This window comes from Ovis aries, chromosome 5 (assembly GCF_016772045.2).
Source record: "Ovis aries strain OAR_USU_Benz2616 breed Rambouillet chromosome 5, ARS-UI_Ramb_v3.0, whole genome shotgun sequence".
In the NCBI taxonomy this organism is placed as follows: Eukaryota; Metazoa; Chordata; class Mammalia; order Artiodactyla; family Bovidae; genus Ovis; species Ovis aries.
This window is the reverse complement of record NC_056058.1, coordinates 16392571-16406424: the sequence shown is the minus strand read 5'-3', so window position 1 is coordinate 16406424 and position 13854 is coordinate 16392571. Positions and strand designations below refer to the sequence as shown.

At 50.4% G+C, this 13854-nt stretch overlaps 1 protein-coding gene across 1 annotated transcript in view; it reads left to right on the top strand.

The window, feature by feature from the left end:
• Positions 1 to 12710, top strand: part of CATSPERD (cation channel sperm associated auxiliary subunit delta) — a 36200-nt gene extending 23490 nt beyond the window's left edge. The window contains exons 18-22 of the mRNA XM_027969809.3: positions 2213 to 2287; positions 3999 to 4127; positions 5494 to 5677; positions 10924 to 11081; positions 12387 to 12710. Coding sequence (XP_027825610.2) covers positions 2213 to 2287; positions 3999 to 4127; positions 5494 to 5677; positions 10924 to 11081; positions 12387 to 12624 — 784 coding nt within the window. The 3' untranslated portion in view covers positions 12625 to 12710. The remainder of the gene's footprint in view (positions 1 to 2212; positions 2288 to 3998; positions 4128 to 5493; positions 5678 to 10923; positions 11082 to 12386) is intronic.
• Positions 12711 to 13854: the final 1144 nt, after the last annotated feature.

Sequence of the window (13854 nt, the reverse complement as noted above, 5' to 3'; positions counted from 1 at the left end):
TATGCAACTTTGGGGTTAAAATTTTCTCTTAAAAATTAATAATTTACATTTAAAAAAAAGAACAATCACCAGCATGAAATTGCCAAAAAAAAAAAAAGAAGAAGAAGAAAAGGGAGCTTCTGTGGTGGCTCAGTGGTAAAGAATCCTCCTGCCAGTGCAGGAAAGACAGGTTCGATCCCTGATCCAAGAACATCCCACATGCCAAGGAGCAACTAACCCAGTGTACCGCAGCTACTGAGCCTGTGATCTAGAGCCCAGGAGCCACAGCTGCTGAAGCCTGTGAATTCTAGAAGCCCCGCTCCGCAACAAGAGAAGCCACCGTGGTGACAAGTCCAGGCACTGCAACTAGAGGGTAGTCCCTGCTCACCACAGCTAGAGAAAGTCCACTCGCAGCCAGGAATAGGGAAATCCGGTGCAGCCAAAAATACACAAATAATTTAAATTAGTGGCTTATATTTTAAAAAACAAAAATCACCAGCATGAAATTTTAGAAAGAAAGAACCCTGAAGATTGGTCAGATGACCATAGTTTTCCCTTCGGGCGGTGGCGTGCTGGTAAACGAGCAACAGCGGGCTCTGGGTAGGTGGGAAGCCTGGTTTGGTAGCTTTTGCAGTTCTTATAGCATAAATGCTCCCACTGAGCCCACCGATTGCTACTGACATGTCTCTACTGCCCCACAAAATTCCTGAGGATTTTATGGCTAGCAAGAGCCAGCCTCAGCACTTCACCGCAGAAGGTCACTAATAAACTCAAGGGATAATTCTACCACATTTTTCCCCCAAAATGGAAACGCTTTATTGAATCAGTCAATGATGTATTTAGACCATATGTACACGAAAGCATTTTAAAACAATCTTTTCAAACCTTCTGCCCTAAAGAGGGTCAGAACAGTATTTGCCACATGTGTAATGAACAAAAGACTTGTATCCAGGATTTATAAAGAATTCCTATGAATCAAAAAAAAAAAAAGAAAGAAAAAAGAAATGACAAAGAGAAAAATATGGGCAAGAGGCTTGCGCAGGCACTCCCAAATAAAGGGTGGGGGGAAAGGCTGATCAATACATAAAAAGCGCAAGAAAGGTTGTCAACCTCAATAGGAAAATGAAAATGAAAGTGATACACATTAGAGAGGGTTATTCACCAGCGCAGGGGCAAAACTGACAAAGCCTGGACGGTAGCAGTAGAACTTAAGAGGGGGGGGCCCCCTGGCAGCTTCGGGAGCTTCCAGACACAGCTGGTGGTGTTTTTTCAGCTGCTTTAGAATGTATATCTTTCCACCAGCAATCCCACTCATGCACATTTACACTGACCCAGGTTCCAGAATGTTCTCAGCAGCATTATTCTTAATAGCTCCAAGCTGGAAGCAAGCCTACTCAAATGGCCATTAACAGGAGGATGGATAAATCAAGTGCAGAGGTTTTGATACAACAGAATGTCACAGCAGTGAAAAGGCACGAGACAGGGGTACCTGGATGGATCATACAGACATGAGCATGGAATCAAAAGACAGAAAAGAACACAGAGCTTGATTCTATTCTTTAAAAAAAAAAAAAAAATCCAGAATCAGGGGAATTCCCTGATGGTCCTGTTAGGACTCTGCACCACTGTGGAGAACGAGGGTTTGATCCCTGGTTGGGGAACTGAGATCCCACAAGGCACATAGCATGGAAAAAAGAAAATAAAATCTGGCAAAAATAAACTACAGTCGACTCCCGTATCTGCGGGTCCCTCATCCGCAGATTTAACCAACTGTGGATGGATTGTGTTTACCTTCTAGGTTAACTGAATCTTCGGCTGTGGAACTGGCGAATGTAGAACTCTCACATACAGAGGCCCCCACTATGGGACTTGGGCATCATGGGATTTTGTTATTTATGGCAGATCCTAGAGCCAGTCCCCCTGCTGATACCATGTTGCTTAAGGATATAGGCGCAGATGGTAACAGAACAAAGGTAAAAAGGGAAAGGATCATCTCAAAAGTCAGGACACCCAGCTCCCAGATTTTCGAGTTTAACATCGTTCTCCAACCCAAGGAATGAGGGCTCCTTGGCGAAATGGCTGAGTCTAGGCCAGGCAGGGAAGATGCTAGATGAGCCTGGAGCTTCTTAGAGAGCCCCATCCAACCAATGGGGGCGATCTGTGTGCCAAAGGGAACGATTCATCGGTCTTGCACGGGGTCAGGCGGCATCTCACCATGTTTTGTTGCCCACAGTGAACTTTCAGCATGTTACCAAGGAGTCCTCGACCCTGTCGCCCTTCAGGACAACTATAGCTACGTCATTGAGAGGTGAGCGCCGCCCCCAACACACAGTCACACCCATGACCATTTGGTGCGCATATGCCAAAGGCCAATGAATAAATTTTTTTAATTAATTAAATTTTGGGCCATTTGCAGCAGCATGCAGGATCTGAGTTCCCCGATCAAGGATCAAATCCATGCCCCCGCAGTGGAAGCTCAGAGTCTTTATCTCTGGACCACCAGGGAGGTCCCAAGAATTATTCCTAAATCATAATGGAAAAGAAAAAATAATTTACAGAAAAGGGAAAAATAATCATTTAAAATTGATACCATGCCAACTGATATCGGGCCAGCAAGGAATCCAAGGGGTTGAGGACACAGGCAGGGGAGGGGGCTGGGCCTGCAGGGGAACCAGTGTGATGTGACAAGGTCCCTGGCCCAGGTCTGCCCAGGCTCTGCCACCTGCTGAGCCAGCCTCAGACCCCTCCCCAGCCTGCCACCAGCTCGTGGAGCCCAGCCACTTGCTCGCCCCAACTAGTGGAGTTGGTCAGACGGTTAGCCAAGGCGGGGAATGGGGGTGGCTGGCCATGGCGAACCCTCTATGCAGGGTGGCACAGAGAGCCGATTCCACACTGGTGCCCACCGCCCATCCCCCTGGCATAGGAGGATGCTGATGTGTCTTATATGACCTGGCTCTCCCCACTGCAATACCAGCCAAGAGTCCATCCCCCACCCAAAGTCTCAAAGGTCAAAACTGGTGCTGCCAGGGCTTCCCTTGTTGCTAAAGAAACTGCCTGCTAACGTAGGACACACAGATTCAATCCCTGATCCCTGAAGAGCCTACATGCCTCGGAGCAGCTAAGCCCATGCTACAGCTACTGAGCCTGTGCTCTAGCGTCCAGGAACCACAACTACTGAGCCCACGTGCCATAACTCCTGAAGCCCGTGTGCTAGAGCCTGTGCTTCACAATAAGAGAAGCCCCCGCAATGAGAGGCCCGTGCACCGCAGCTAGAGTAGCCCCCGCTCGCTGCAACTAGAGAAGAGCCCAAGCAGCAACAAAGACCCAGCACAGTCAAAAATAATGATAATAATCAAACCGCTCCCCACACACGCACAAAAAAAAGCTATTAACAAACGGATGTTCCTGGGCTTAACTGACCAATGAGGCTGCAGCCAGACCTCCTCGGGGCACGAGAGTGTATGAATTAAGGTCTCCAGGGAGAGAGAGAAGCCACAGGATGTGTGTGTGAGATAGACACACAGAGCAAGATAGAGACACACACAGAGTGGCAGGCAGAGATTCACTTGAAGGACTTGGTTCCCTGACTGGAGGTTCGGGGGAGGCTGAGGGGCTGGCAACTCTCCCACAGGTTGTCGTTCTAGTCCAAGGCCATCCGCAGGCAGACTTCCTCCTTGCTGGGGGAGGCCCTTCTTTGTTCCACTCAGGCCCTCCGGCTGCACCCACGTTAGGGCAAGCACTGCTTTCTCAGCCCCAGAGAACAAGCTCACAGAAACATCCCGAAATGTGTCTGCCCACAATCAAGTGCCACAGCAGAGCTCAGAGGACCTAGAAGGTCAACCACCACCCACAGGGGCATCCCAAGGGTCATGCTGACAGTGGCTGTGAGTCCCCTGCTCAGACACCCCTCCATGGCTGTGGTGACCGGCCCCACCTGCAGAGAGGAAGCGGGGCGGTGGGTGGCTGGACGTCTGGGTGCCTGGGGGAGCTCGCCCATGTCTGTGTCCTGTTTCTCACAGGGGAGCCTACGACCCCAACTTCCAAGGGCAGCAGGCCAAGGAAGACCTGAAGGTGTATTACCCCTATGAGAAGCTGGGCTGCCCCCTCCTCGCCTACTATGACATCCCGTGGAAGCCAGTGGTGGAGCTGTGAGACCGCCCCCCAGGCCCCCACCATCCTCCCCACCCCTCTGCCCAGGCTGCATCCTCACCCTGTCTTTTTTCCTCCGCAGCTCCCAGCTTGCACACCTTTCCCCTTCCCCGTCTTAACTCGGTGGCTTTAACAAAACACACCAGGGACTGGACTGAGTGGTGGGCGTGGGAGTCAGGGTGCACACGGGCACTGACTTTCTCACAGTCCTGGAGGCTGGAAGTCCAAGATCAAGGTGTCTTGCGGTGTCTCAACCTCTTCCCATGGCACCAGGGCCCACTCTTAGGACCTTGCTCCATCTCAATCGCCTCATTAAAGCTTCCAACTCCAAATATAGTCACAATGGGGGGGGGGTTAGGACTTCACATAGGAATTGGGGGGGGGGCACCTTTCAGGTGCACTCACTCTGGCCCCTCCCATGGATCCTGTCTTCTTTCATCTGATCCCATCCCCAACCTGCCCCCAATTGCCCCTCCACACTGAGGATCACTGGACTAAATTGTCGACAACTGAATGATGGGAGTTGGTGATGGACAGGGAGGCCTGGTGTGCTACGGTTCATGGGGTCGCAAAGGGTCGGACATGACTGAGTGACTGAAGTGAACTGAGCTGAATGATGGTGGGAACCTCAAACATGTGGAGACATTAAGGTTCATTAGAGCATCTCTGGTGGGACTTCTTTGGTGGTCCAGGGGTTAAGACTCCATATTCCAGCGCTTCCACTGCACAGGCTCGGGTTCGATCCCTGGGTCGGGAAGATCTCCTGGAGGAGGGCATGGCAACCCACTCCAGGATTCTTGCCTGGAGAATTCCATGGATAGAGGAGCCTGGTGGGTTACAGTACATAGGTTTGAAAAAAGTCGGACATGATTGAGGCAATTAACACTCATACTTTCTCATCAGAGGAGGGTGTAAGCCCCAGCCTGGCAGGAGACAAATGTGCATTCAAAAATAAGAATTGGGGGTGGGGGGGGGGCACAGGGCTTGGCTGCACAGCTTGCAGGATCTTAGTTCCCCAGCCAGGACTCAAACCTTGGACCCCAGCAGTGGGAGCTCAGAGCCCTGACCACTGGACCATCAGGGAATTCCCTCAAAATTAAGGATTTAGAACAACTCAAATTCATCACCCTAGAACATCTGCAGCTGTCAGAATTAAATCAACACCCGCTCCCCAACCCTACCCTCACTGGGTCAGCACCCGCTGTCCCTACCTGCAACTGGGAATCAGGGCTGAATGTCCCAGAGGCGTCAGCTTGGGGGTGGTGGTGGGAGAAGGCGTCCACCCCCAGACGAGATGGTTTCACCAGCCCGGCATAGCCGGGCCCCTGGCCTCCCGCAGCCTCGCCTGTACGTGCCTTGTCCCAGGTGGCGCGAAGGCAAGTTCCAGGAGGTGGTGGAGGCCGAGTATGTCCTGCTGGAGGTGAACGGGCTATTCACCTACACGTACTCTCTGACAGCCGGCATGGCAGGCTGCAGTGCCCAGCCGCAGAACTGGACCACCATCACCGAGATGGCCGGCGACACAGCGTCCTTCTCCTGGGACCGCGAGGTAAGGCCTGCGCTCTTGAGTAGTCCCAGGGCAGGCCTGGGAAGGCGATGTCCGGTCATGTGCAGTGTGTGCTGGGAGCCGGCTCGACCTGTTCAGGCAGCGGCTAACCAAACACCGGAGACCCCAGGGGCTTTTAACAGCAGCATGGATTTCTCACGGGTCTTGGAGGCTGAAGTTCAGCATCAAGCCGCCAGCAGATTTGGGGTCTGGTTCACGGGTGACGCCTCCTGTGTCCTCACAGAGCAGAAGGGGTGGGGGAGCTCTTCCAGATGCCTTTGCGCCCAGGTGCATGTTCAGTCCTGTCAGACTCTGCAACCACATGGACTGTGGCCCCGCTGCGGCCCCCGCCCCCCGCCTGCCCCAGGGCTCCTCTGGGCCTGGGGTTCTCCGGGAAAGAATACTGGAGTGAGTTGCCATTTCCTGTTCCAGGCCCAGGTCCCTCTATAAGGACACAGAACAACTGACTGGTTCAAAGTTGGGAAAGGAGTACCACAAGGCTGTATATTCTCACCCCACCTATTTAACTTAAATGCAGAGTACATCATACGAAATGTCAGGCTGGTCGTGTCTGACTCTTTGCGACCCCATGAATTGCAGCACGCCAGGCCTCCCTGTCCATCACCAACTCCCGGAGTTCACTCAGACTCACGTCCATCGAGTCGGTGTTGCCATCCAGCCATCTCATCGTCTGTCGTCCCCTTTTCCTCCTGCCCCCAATCCCTCCCAGCGTCAGAGTCTTTTCCAATGAGTCAACTCTTCACATGAGATGGCCAAAGTACTGGAGTTTCAGCTTTAGCATCATTCCTTCCAAAGAACACCCAGGACTGATCTCCTTTAGAATGGACTGGTTGGATCTCCTTGCAGTCCAAGGGACTCTCAAGAGTCTTCTCCAACACCACAGTCCAAAAGCATCAATTCTTTGGCACTCAGCTTTCTTCACAGTCCAACTCACATCCATACATGACTACTGGAAAAACCACAGCCTTGACTAGATGGACCTTTGTTGGCAAAGTAATGTCTCTGCTTTTGAATATGCTATCTAGGTTGGTCATAACTTTCCTTCCAAGGAGTAAGCGTCTTTTAATTTCATGGCTCTAATCACCATCTGCAGTGATTTTGGAGCCCAAAAAAATAAAGTCTGACACTGTTTCCACTGTTTCCCCATCTATTTGTCATGAAGTGATGGGACCAGATGCTATGATCTTCATTTTCTGAATGTTGAGCTTTAAGCCAACTTTTTCATTCTCCTCTTTCACTTTCCTCAAGAGGCTTTTTAGTTCCTCTTCACTCTCTGCCATAAGGGTGGTGTCATCTGCATATCTGAGGTTATTGCGATTTCTCCTGGCAATCTTGATTCCAGCTTGTGCTTCTTCCAGCCCAGCGTTTCTCATGATGTACTCTGCATAGAAGTTAAATAAGCAGGGTGACAATATACAGCCTTGATGTACTCCTTTTCCTATTTGGAACCAGTCTGTTGTTCCATGTAAGCTGGAATCAAAATTGCTGGGAGAAATATCAACAACATCAGATAAGCAGATGATACCACTCTGATGGCAGAAAGTGAAGAGAAACTAAAGAGCCTCTTGATGAGGGTGAAAGAGGAGAGTGAAAAAGCTGGCTTGAAACGCAACATTCAAAACACTAAGATCATGGCATCTGGTCCCATCACTTCATGGCAAATAGAAGGGGAAGACATGAAAGCAGTGACAGATCTAATTTTCTTGGGCTCCAAAATCACTAATACAGTGATTGCAGTGGTGAAATTAGAAAGGTACTTGCTCACTGGAAGTAAAGCTGTGACAAACAGCGTATTAAAAAGCAGAGACATAACTTTGCCGACAAAGGTCAATGTAGTCAAAGCTATGGTCTTTCCAGTAACCATGTACAAATGTGACAGTTGGACCATATGGAAGGCTGAGGGCCAAAGAATTGGTGCTTTCAAACTGTAGTGTCGGAGAGGACTCTTGAGAGTCCCTTGGACAGCAAGGAGATCAAACCAGTCAATCCCAAAGGAAACGAACCCTGAATATTCATTGGAAGGACTGTTGCTGAAGCTCCGATCCTTTGGCCACCTGATGCAAAGAGCCAACTCATTGGAAAAGACCCTGATGCTGGGAAAGATTGAAGGCAAAAGGAGGAGGTGACAGAGGATGAGATGGTTAGACAGCATCACCACTCAATGGACATGCATTTGAGCAAAGTCCGGAAGAGAATGAAGGACAGAGAAACCTGGCTTGCTGCAGTCGATGGGGTCCCAAAGAATGGGACACGACTTAGCAACTGAATGACAAGCAAAATCTCCTTCAGGAGTACTCCACCACTATGACCTGCTGCCTCCCAACGGCCTGGCCTCCTAATTCATCACCTTTGAGGGTCTGATTCAACAGATGACCTCTAGTTGGTTAACACAGACATTTAGTCCCTGAATAGCTGGGGTGTTGGATGCTGGTAATGTAAGATGCACAAACCCTTTGGAAATCTCTACCAAGGGAATGACCAGACAATCAGAGATGCTAGGACCAAGGCGTTCATGGAGCACACTGCTGATGAAGTACAAAACTCTGGAACCATCCAAATGCCCATTATGTAAGGGGCTGATTATATTTACGGTTCTGCTCAGCGATTGTTTCTATTACGCACGTTGGTACACGACTGACAAATAGGGTTCTGGTGACAGTGATAGGAACACGTCGATTTGCTCTTGGGTGTGGAAGGGGAGCTTGTGGTGCGCAGTAGTTTCCAGCGCCATCCACCCGCTTCTCAACGCCAAGGGCGCGAACACAGCGCAATGCTGCCACGCCACCAGCAGGGCGCGCGCGCTACCCGCGTCCGAAGCCGGTTCCAGCGCCGACTCTGGGCTTCTTAAATTTGTATTTGTCTTCAGAGCCAGACGCTTCACCCTTCCTCACACCCCATTCCGTCCAGTGAGTTTGAGAATTTATTTGGTTGGTGACGTTGTGTGTGTGTGTTTTTTTAATCAAGGTAAAATTCACATAACCTATAATGAATTTTTTTTTTAATGTAAAAAGTACAACTCACAACTTGGGCGTTTTGTGCATTCAGGATGTTACCCAAGCACCACCTCTCTGACCATTTCTTTAAAAAGTACAAGCCACACACACGTGGCTTTATTTATTATTTTCTGACTGTGCTGGTGTTTGCATTATTTTTTATTAGCCCTCTCATACAGAGCGACACACATTCATTTAAGAGACTGTCCTGTTGCTTTTTTCCTGTCAGCCCTGGTGGGCGATTTTGTAGAACCCCAGGGGTTTTTATATCAAGTTAGAGCCACAATGCCTGCATTTCCAGCATGATCATTAGATGGGCAGTTTTGTAGCTACTTAGCCAAACCATGGGGTGCAGCTAGCTGTAAAAATGATAATGATAATAGTGAGTCTTTAGGCTAAGCAGCTGTCCCCCTTATTAGATTTCACATAGTTTTCATGTGATCCAGCTTTTTTTTTTTTCCCCCTTTTACTCTCAAAAGATTTTTAAATTTTTTTCTTAATTGTTGGGCACTTCCCTGGTGGTCCAGTGGTTAAGATTACAAGGTCCCAATGCAGGGGGCTGGGGTTCAATTCCTGGTCATGTCACCAGATCCTTCATACCTTAGTAGAGTGGGTTGCCATGCCATCCTCCAGGGGATCTTCCCCACCCAGGGATCAACCCGTGTTTCTAGCCTCCCCTGCATTGGCAGCTGGGTTCTTTAGCACCACCAGGGAAGCCCCAACTAACAGCAGGCACAGACAAATAAATTTTTTAAATAATTAAAAAAATTTTTTAAATTGTGGTCAAACATACATGGACAGAGGAGCCAGGTGGGCTGCAGTCCATGACTGAGCGACTAACACTTACTTACGTATACATGACATAAAACTGACCATTTTAAATATTTTTCAGTGCACAGCTCAGTGGCATTAAACACATTCGCATTGTCCTGAAACGATCCACACCATCATCTCCAGAACTTTCTCTTTCTTCCCAAACTGAAACTCAGTCCCCATGAAACACTGACTCCCGTCCCCTCCCCCTGGTACCTGACCCCCACTATCTACTTCCTGTCTCTAAGGACCTGACTCCTCTAGGGGGTCTCACATGGGTGGGATCACATGGTATTTGTCCTTTTGTGTCTGGCTTATTTCACTGAGCATCACGTCCTCACAGTTCACCCATGTTGTAGAAGGTGTCAGAAACTCCTGTAATATTCCATCAGTGTGTATGAACCGCACTTGGTTTATCCATCATCTGTCTGTGGACATTTGGTTTGCTTCCACCTTTTGGCTATTGTGAATGGTGCTGCTGTGAACTCAGGAGTGCAAGTATCTCTTTGAGACCTTGCTTTAGTTCTCTGGTGTCAATTCTTACAAAAGAAATAATCCCTTTATAAGGGGCCTTACCCTCAGGACCTCATCAATCTCTTTCCAATGCCCCACCTCCAAACACTATTCCATTGGGAGATGTTGCATCAACATAATGAATGGGGTTGGGAATTCAAACATTCAGTGCGTGGGCTTCTCATTACAGTGGCGTCTTTTGTTACAGAGCATGGGTTCCAGGGCACATGGACTTCAGTAGCTGCCACGTGCGGGTTTAGTTGCTCTGCCCATGTGTTCCACAGCTACTAAACCTGTGCTCTAAAGCCCAGGAGCTGCAACTACTGAGCCCACGTGCTGGAACTACTGAAGCCTGTGTGCTCTAGAGCCCAAGTTTCACAACAAGAGAGGCCACTGCAATGAGAAGCCCTTGTACCGCAACTAAAGAGTAGCCCCTGCTCTCTGCAACTAGAGATAAGCCAAAGCAGCAACAAAGACCCAGCATAGCCAAAAATTAATATATAAGTAAATTAATTTTTAAAAAGACCTCGTCTCCAAATAAGGACACTGCCCAAGGCCCTGAGAGTTAGGACTTCCCCATATGATTTGGGGAGGAATTCAACCCAGCTCATAACAAACACCAAAAGCACATGTATCAGACTCACACCCAGACTCAGAGCTGCAAGGGACCCTGGGGAGAGGCGTTATTATGCCTGCAGTCTGCCTCAAGCTTGGGCAGGCCAGGAAGGAGGAGGGCAGGAAGAAGGAGCCACACTCACAAATTGGCTGGCCTGCCCAGCGGGCACCTGGCCCTGGACTCACAGCCACAGACGCTGGTGGATGGCGGTGTGCCATGGGGTGTGTTGGAGGGCTCCCACAGTCCTTCCCGACCCCCAGGGCCAGCGAGCATGCCTTTGTCCTCCTCCCCAGAATTACGTGAGCTGCCACGACCCTGACTACCACGAACCCTTGAGATGGCCTGACGTCCCGTATCAGATCTTGGGAGGCCCAACAGAGAACAAGATTGTTTTCGACCAAAGAAACGGCATCTACATCTTCTTCATTTCTATCGTGGATCCATCCTACAGGTGAGTGGGTGGGGGGAGCCTCCGTGCACTGGGGGCCTCTGGGGAGACAGCTGGCGCTTCTAGGGGGGTCCCACACGTGTGTGGGGCCCACTTTCTGCCAGCCTTAGGCAGGTCCTGGATAAACCTGAATCCCGCAACAGCTCAGACCATCCCCACGACAGTTTAAGTCGTGGATGGCATTTGTTCACTCGCTAAGTAAATCTTTATTCAGAGACCACACCAGGCCCTAAGGGGAGTAACAATGCCCAGCAGCACCCCTATCCCTACCCTGGGGAATCAGAGTCACCCCAAAGGGCATGTCTCACTGGTGGGCACAGACAGGCTCCCAAGCACTAACCCTTCGATATTCAGGGAGTATGCAAACCAGCAGACTTCCCATTGGTAACTTGAAATCAGCACTGGCCAGAGTATTAATGCCACGGAAACCAACACAGGTTATGGGCCTGGCCTCCCAAGCCCCCCACCCCTGCCCTAAGAGCTGGATGTTATTAATATTTGCCACCCACTTGTGCTGGTTCAAATCGTGAGCATCTCCCACTGGGAGGGGGGAACGTGGGCGGCATTCTTTCCCCCATCACGTTTCCCCTCCAGATGGACACAAAAGCCACCCTCAAAAACTTAGGGGGACCCTGCCTTCCCTAGGGGCCCCAGACCAGACCACCTCTGGGACGTCAGGGGTGGAAGGCTGGGGAGACCCTGGGGCACCCAGTGGGGGAAGGGGCCTGCCTGGGAGCCTCAGCCCCTCCCCTCCCCCCACCTGCCTCCTGCAGACTCCCTGGCTACTCACCCCCTGGGTCCACTTTCCTGGGTGCCCTTCCCTCCATCCTGCTACCCCCACTTCAGGGATGCTGTGGCCCCCGTCACACCCCCACTGTGTGATTAACAGTTTCTTGGCCTCTTCTGCCCCACCCCCAAGATAACCTGGGCATGGAGGGGAGACCCCTTGTTCCCAGAGCAGGCGACCACAGGGGCCCTGGGGAAAAACGTGACCTCTGTGAAATACAAAGAGGACGACAGATCAGGGGAAAAAGAAGTGGGTATGAATGGAACTCAGTGTCCTGAGTCACCATTCCAGTCCCAGCTGTCATTCCTATGGGTTTTAAAATGTTTGCTGGGGGAATTCCCTGGCAGTCCAGTGGTTAGGGTTCCTTGCTTTCATAGCCGAGGGCCTGGGTTCAATCCCTGGTTGGAGAATTAAGGTCCCACAGGCTGAGCAGAGCTGCCAAAACAAAAAAGCTTGCTGGAGTGAAGGGCAGGGCCCCTGAAGGCAGTGCCCCACAGACTCGGCCTGCCCACCCCTCGCAGCTACTGTCACCTGGAGACCACCTTCAGCGTCTATGTCTACGGGGCCTTCCCACTGTCCATCTTCCCGCCAGAGGTCACCATTTTCCTGCTCACGGTGGCCACCCTGCTGTTCGTGTGGCTGGCTTACATGGTCCCCCAGCTGCTGCACAACGAGCAGGGCCTCGAGGTCAACGGCTTCTGGGTCAGACTGTACCAAAGATGCAGGAAGTCTTGTGCACATCTCTGGGGCAGGGGCTGAGCACCCGTGGAGGGTGGGAATGCCAGGCAGAGGGCAGAGTTGTTGTAAAGGGTTTGTGAATATAGCCAATGGCAGTGTGTATCACTCGCGTTTTGTGGTTTTTCTACAGCCATCAGCCTCCCTGGACATCCTGGCATCAGACTCCCTCTTAACTATAGCACCTACATGTGTAAGGATATAAGGATAAGGAGGACAGCCCAAGTCCTAATGAACAGGAGCTTGGTGGGGACTTCCCTGCTGGTCCAGTGGTTGTGACTTCACGCTGCAGGGGTTTGATCGCTGGTTTGGGAACTAAGATCCTGCAAGCCATTCAGCATGGCCAAAAAAAAAAAAAAGGCAAAACTAGTGAACAGGAGCTTGGAGAAATTAGCTCACCAAGGCATATGGTACGCTCATCTGCAAGCCCCTGAGATATATCAGACACATGATAAGTTCTGTTAGAGAAGGATGAGACCTGAGGGTCCATCTCTGTTGATAAACCCTGCTGCTGCTGCTAAGCTGCTTCAGTCGTGTCCGACTCTGTGCAGCCCCATAGACGGCAGCCCACCAGGCTCCCCCGTCCCTGGGATTCTCCAGGCAAGAACACTGGAGTGGGTGGCCATTTCCTTCTCCAATGCATGAGAGTGAAAATTGAAAGTGAAGTCGCTCAGTCGTGTCTGACTCTTAGCGACCCCATGGACTGCAGCCCACCAGGCTCCTCCATCCATGGGATTTTCCAGGCAAGAGTACTGGACTGGGGTGCCATTGGATAAACCCTGATGTGTATACAAATGAACACATGTAGACTTGTCAGATGTCCATGAATAAGATTTGGAAGCATAGTACATATTTTATATGTACACATGTTCTGTCTGTAAAGTCGCTCAGTCATGTCCGACTCTTTGCGACCCCATGGACTGTAGCCTACCAGGCTCCTCTGTCCCTGGGATTTTCCAGTACATGTGTTAGGCATACATATAGATACGGATGGTGTGCATATATATATGCAGAGAGATGTACACACATGTATCTAGCATGGGTAAGGCATACACATACATGTATGTAGATAGTGTGCATGTGTGTGCGTGCGTGCTGTATATGTGTGGACATTGCATACATGTATGTGGTGTATATCTGCAATAGACATACATGTGTGTACATGTCTGGTACACATTCGTGTAAACACGTGCATATATATGTGGGTGATATGCCACACAAGTGTATGTGTATAATGCACACACAATCGCACAC